At 37.8% G+C, this 5,981-nt stretch overlaps 1 protein-coding gene across 1 annotated transcript in view; it reads right to left on the bottom strand.

The window, feature by feature from the left end:
* Window positions 1–3,603: 3,603 nt before the first annotated feature.
* LOC104944188 (chymotrypsin-like elastase family member 2A) overlaps window positions 3,604–5,981 on the bottom strand; it is a 2,998-nt gene continuing 620 nt past the window's right edge. The window contains exons 3-7 of the mRNA XM_010769693.1: window positions 5,466–5,588; window positions 5,218–5,354; window positions 4,434–4,579; window positions 4,119–4,271; window positions 3,604–3,689 (exon numbers count right to left, since the gene is read on the bottom strand). Of these exons, the coding sequence (XP_010767995.1) occupies window positions 3,672–3,689; window positions 4,119–4,271; window positions 4,434–4,579; window positions 5,218–5,354; window positions 5,466–5,588 (577 nt within the window). The 3' untranslated portion in view covers window positions 3,604–3,671. The remainder of the gene's footprint in view (window positions 3,690–4,118; window positions 4,272–4,433; window positions 4,580–5,217; window positions 5,355–5,465; window positions 5,589–5,981) is intronic.

Below are 5,981 nucleotides of genomic sequence, written 5' to 3'. Positions count from 1 at the left end.
GTGTTACAATGGCGTTTGTTAGCAACCAGAAAAGGACACCAGTAATGACAAACAGATGAGAATTCTGCGTGGGGTCTGGGTGCCGTGTTGGCGGGACGTTGCGGGGCTCGCTGCTCCGCCCTTTGAGGCTCGAGGAGCGGACAGTGTGAGCTGGATTACTGGTGTAGTTTCCTGGTTGCTGCGTGGGGTCTGCGAGACAGCGAGACAGTGAGACAGCGAGACAGTGAGGAACTCAACCTGAGCACACACACATGAGTGTGTGGCGAACTGTGAGTGGAGATCCACGGAGCCGAGGCTGAGAAAAGATAAGGTGTGTGCCGGCAAAACTCAGAGGAGTAGCGCGGCTGTGAAAAGATAAGGCTGAGTGAATGTGTGTGTGTGAGGAGCTCCACGGATTGGTTGGACCTGGGTAAAGTTACGTCAATATACTCAGGAAGAAAAAAATGGAAAAATAAAAATCTCCAACGAGGCTTTCTGGGGCAGCATATACAGGTCTTTTCTGTGTAAGAGTTTTACTCGCTACAGGGTGTACTTTGAGGGTTTGTGACTTTGCAGACCGTTTACATGCATAAAAACCTTCATAACACACAAGGGGACGGGAAATAACCAGGAAAGCATGACATGGGATCTTTAAGGTTAAACAACGGAGATGAAAACTTAAAGAAAACTGCGATGGAAGTGACCTGAATAAAAACATGAGAAAATGAGGATAGGAGGTTATTTTTCACTTCCATGACTTGTTTCTCTGTGATGCTAATGATAATTACCATGCAAATGAGCCCTGGGAGCTAAATAGAGCCATCGTGGTTCTTTGTTAATAATTACTGTGGAACATCATGGTTATAAATGACATCTTCTGGGTACCAGACAGGATAGTAATTGGGGTTGTGACTAAAGAACCCTTTTTTTGTTCATTTTTTGTGTATCAGTTCCCAGAGGAGAGTGATACATAATGGGAAGAGAAAATGATCCTAATTGCGAATATATTTTTAATCTGATGTAGTACCCCTTAAAGTTTAAACAATGCCTTTCCTGCATTTTAAAAAGCTTAATAGTCAAAGCGTTTAGTGTCTGCTCTTCTTTCTTAAAATAATACAACACGGAAAACTGGACGACAGGATTTGTAACCAACATTTATGAGCAAGATGACTGATGATACAAAAATAGATACATAACATCGGATTATGTATACAGTATGGTGTAATGTTTAAAGGAGAGCACTTTGGACAAAAGCCTTTGAAAGTTATGAATGTTTGAAAAAAACATTATTGAAGTATTTTGTAGGATTCAGTACTTCAGAAAGGTGAATTAAAAGCAGAAATTATATCCTCAAAAAGATTCAGACCAACAAATATTGTTTTGATACTGTGAAAATGTAATTAGCCTGAAAGGAACTGGTTCAACACAAATCACGTTATGATGGTCTTGTGTTAGAAGTTACATGTTAAATGCAGCTAAGAAGCTGTGTGTTCTTCTAGAAAACCTCCGAAGGACTAGCTCACTCACAAACAGTTACAAAACCTCACCATTTAAACACACAAGCTGCTCTGCATGAAATACCACAACAAAAATATGCAAAACTGTTTCTACCAGTTGCAACTTTGTCAAATGTTGATCAAGCCATTTAACCGCATAAATAGTGTATACTGAAAACAGGTTTAAATGCCTCACACTCCAAACGCCAAAAATGATACATCATTTTGACATCAGGCACACAAGCTGTACCAGCATATTGCCAGCAGCATTTCCTCATCACAATGCAAGTATTTATGTATATAGTATATGGTATGGACACAGTACAGTACATTGAAATCAGATGTGATAAATTGATGTTTATGTTACTTGCCAAATAAAAGAGTAAGGAGGTCAGTCACCATGTCTGAATCCTGCAGCGGGAACACACTGGAGCTGCAATCCAAGGAAAATTAACCAATGTTATTTAATAACAATTGTTGCAACAAACTCAAAGAACAGAGCCCACCACATGTTAGCTTGTATGGCTACACAATCATGTAGCCTACTTTTTAAAATGTACCCCTAATTGCTTTTCTGTAAAGATAGACACTGTGTTAGAAATGTTGCACTTAAGATTTACAGTTTACAAATACCTGTTTCTGACTTCTGTACAAATGTAGCTTATATAAGCTACATTTGTACAGAAGCATTTAAATGCTAAAATGACACCAATTACATTAGCCTGTTTGAGGGAACAGCTAACATACAACAGAGGTGACTTGTTTGCTACTTCCGCCTAATCTGGACGCAATTACCATATTTGAAAGTGTACACAAAATAAACCATTTTTATTGATTTAAATAATGGAATTGACTGCAACAACATATTTGTAAACAAGCTAGATATACAGCGGAAGTTCTTCTTAAAATAAGTTATTTTGATAGCATTGTAGGTAGTGATGTTACGTATTGCGCCGAGGCTTCGGAGCGTGCGTCGAGTAGCCTAATCCCCGACATTTTTTATGAAGCTTGTATCGAGGCTTGTATCGTTTTGGGCCAGTGACGTCACCGATGACAAACGAAGCCTCGCTGCCCCTCAATACCACGTGACTGCTTCAGAAAGTGCTTTAGATCGGTTGAGGTTGAATCACAACGCTCATATTACCCATGGATGTATAATAAGAACCTTCAGCATACAAATCCCTCTTTGCAATGTTTACAAGCCTCTTTAGGCTTTTCAATCACAATCATTAAACTGGAATAAATACAATATTGTTAACATGAAAATATGATGTAATGTTCGTTGTTTAGAGTAATTATAAGGCTTTACTCATTGGGAACTCGGTATCAGATAGAGCACACTGCTGAGATGTCAAATCTGCCTGTTTTACACACTTTGACCAACAGGGGGGTTCAAATGAAGCCTCATGAGATGAACCCTTTTGAGAACCAATTGGCTGGAAAAAATTCAAAGCTTCACAAGGCTTCATCTCGCCAAGCTTTTTACAAAGTCTAAAACAAGCAGATATCTTAGGTTTTGTGTGCATTGTTTTTACAAATGTGTTGTTTTTATTCACTTTTGAAATTATGTGCTTTCTTATCCAAATCTCAATTAGTAATAGATATGTTTTTGCAAGTTTATAAAGGATTGACCAATATGTGGGCACTAAATGGTTATATGGAAAATAAATGTTGTGTTTGTTATTTTACTTTTATTCATCACTATGTCTGTCATATGAAATGGATTTTTCTGGTATTCCAAAAGATGGTTATTACTGACCAAGTGTACATGGTGGTCCTCACAATAAAATAAATTGAGAATGTCATGAGGCCCAGCTTTCACTTGTATCCACATTTCTGTAATGGGTAATCTATAAACATAATGTTAAAGCTGCAGTCAGGGAATCTCATCATTTGCCGAAGTGAGAGCTTTTTTCACAACAGGCCTTTTTAATGATGATGAGAAGAAGAGATGATTCAAAACATATATAACATTCTAAAACATTTGACTATATTTCAAAATCATACAGTATGTTCAAACCATGTGAAACAGCAAACATGACAATCACATTTTTGTTGTTCAGTGTAAGCTTCAGCAAAAGGAGGTTTAGATTGATTTATTTAAAAACAAAACAGACATAGAAGACACTGTATTAACCACTACATTCTTTATTTGATAAAGTGCGACAACCAACAATGACTCAAATCAACCACATCTTAGTTCTTGGTCATCACCTGGGGTAAAAAAAGAAAACATAACGTGAATATTTTTAAAACACTCCACTAGAGGGCAGTAGAGCATTGTAACTCATCTCCACTTAACTCTTCTGAGCTATTTAGTAACTCAAATACAGAGATGATCATTAGTGTGGTGTTTCATAATTTGCATAATTTATTAATCATTGTTTCAATTTTCAGCAAACATAGGGTTTTCCTCTTTTGAATACAGCAATTTCTCTGAATTGCGTCTAATTTCAAAAATCACCATGAATGGTTCAAGGTCTTTCTGTGTTATTTTAGTTGTATGCTGTCCTTAAAACAGTAAAAAGAGACATTTCAAAATGTTGGACTTCTGTTTGCCCAAGACAACAATGAATACGTGTATTTAATGTACATTGGGATTCTTTGTACAAATACTTTACTGTCCAATGCATTATCACTCACGTTGTTGATCCAGGGGATGTAGGCACTGACCCTGGTGAAGACGGAGGGCTTCTTGGCGTAGTTGCAGCCCATGCTGGAGCCGAAGCTCACCACACCGTGGACGTCCCAGGAGCCATCAGAGCTCTGACAGTTCAGAGGACCGCCGGAGTCTCCCTGTAGTGGCATAGAGACAAATGTAATATTTTGCAAAACAATTTACATAAGGTGGCATGTGCTTTTAGAAAATGACATGTTGAGCGTATTCTGCGATTTAGCTTTACTACTACTGTAATTATAAATTAGATGAGTTTGTAAAATAATATGAATCAGACTCACGTTGCAGCTAGCCAGCTGTCCGTCTCCTCCTGCACAGACCATGTCGTTGGTGACCAGGCTGCCCCACCAGTCAGGCTTGGAGCAGTTGGAGTGGCTGATCACAGGGAGGAGGGCCTGCTGCAGGATGTCAGCGATGGGACCTCCAGCTTTAAGAGAGAACAGGGTATTGAGATTCTGGGATGACCAAGACCAGTTTATACATGATTTATTCTAAAACTAGCTCAAATTGATAGCTTTTTCATTCAAACATAGGCCAAAAAATGAGTTTCTTAAAGATTGTTAAGTTTTGTTAGGAATATCAGAGAATATTAACTCCAAATGTATTTTAAAACTGAAAGTAGAAGCTGGAATAAGTTGCTGTGCTCACACAACTTTGAAAATATGTAAGAACATTTTTATGTTTAGGAAAATGTATAAAGAAAGTGTTGTTAGACAGTATGAAGTAGATTTTTGATTATATTCTGGTTTTATGTTTCAGAATTTGTAAGCGACTGAAAGAATATTGCTTTTATTTGACTTTTTAATGATTATTTCATTTTTTTTTGTTTTGTTATTTTTTTGTAAGTAGGGGCAGGAAAAATACGATTTTCTTCTCCCTGCTCCTTTCCACCATGTGCTAAAAAACCAGTATAAGTATACATGTTTTGTAAAGTGTTCATGTTTTGTTTTAAAATAACTCCCATATGTGGAATAAACAAATAAATAAATAAAAAATGAATCGATACAACTTTAAAGATATGAGACATCATTGTTGAGAGTTCCTTTTTATATATATAGGACTTACTCCAGAGACGACCCCAGCCAGTGACGTAGCAAGGAGAAGCGTTAGGCAGGATGTCACCAGAGTTGGGGAGACAGGCAGCCATGATGGCATTAGAGAAAGTGACAGGGGTTGCCAGCTTGATCAGGGCGATGTCATTACTATGGCAGGAATGTAAATACCACATACAGAAACAGAATGTTAATGAGCATTAATAGCATGGACAGGACACTAGCATAGTCCGTCAGATAGAGGGACATTATTAAGCCCACCGGATTCTGTAGGAGTCCCAGTTCTCGTGGACGACGATCTTGGAGGGGCTGATGGCGATGGAACCATCCTCGTTGTTGTTCTTCAGATTGTGTTTTCCCAGGTAGACTCTGTAGGTGCGACTTCTGCTTGGCCACAAAGAAACACAGAAACAAATAACAGTTACTCTGTTCAGGGTTCTATTCAGCTTAAAATAACAACAACAACAACAACTCTATTGTACTTTTACATTGCTACTGTATAGGACATCTGACTGCAAACATAGTATTCACTTAACTTTGAAAGTGTTTAAATTAATAGTGAGATTGTAAACAAAGAGTGTGATTACCTATTCTGATTTCTATAAAATATCTTTCTCTTAAATTATGTCATAGAGTAAAATAATGCTTCATGTCTGGTGAAACAGTAAATTAAACAATATAACAAGTTTTAAATTCTCTGGTTGCCTCTTCCTCTTAGGCCCCACTGACCCGGAGCCAAAATCGCGTCATTTGCAGGAAACAACGTCTAAGGAACCT

This window comes from Notothenia coriiceps, unplaced genomic scaffold (genome assembly GCF_000735185.1).
Source record: "Notothenia coriiceps isolate Sejong01 unplaced genomic scaffold, NC01 NC01_scaffold00007611, whole genome shotgun sequence".
Taxonomy (NCBI): Eukaryota; Metazoa; Chordata; class Actinopteri; order Perciformes; family Nototheniidae; genus Notothenia; species Notothenia coriiceps.
Note: the sequence above shows the minus strand (reverse complement) of the source record. Positions and strands in the feature narration are given on the sequence as shown.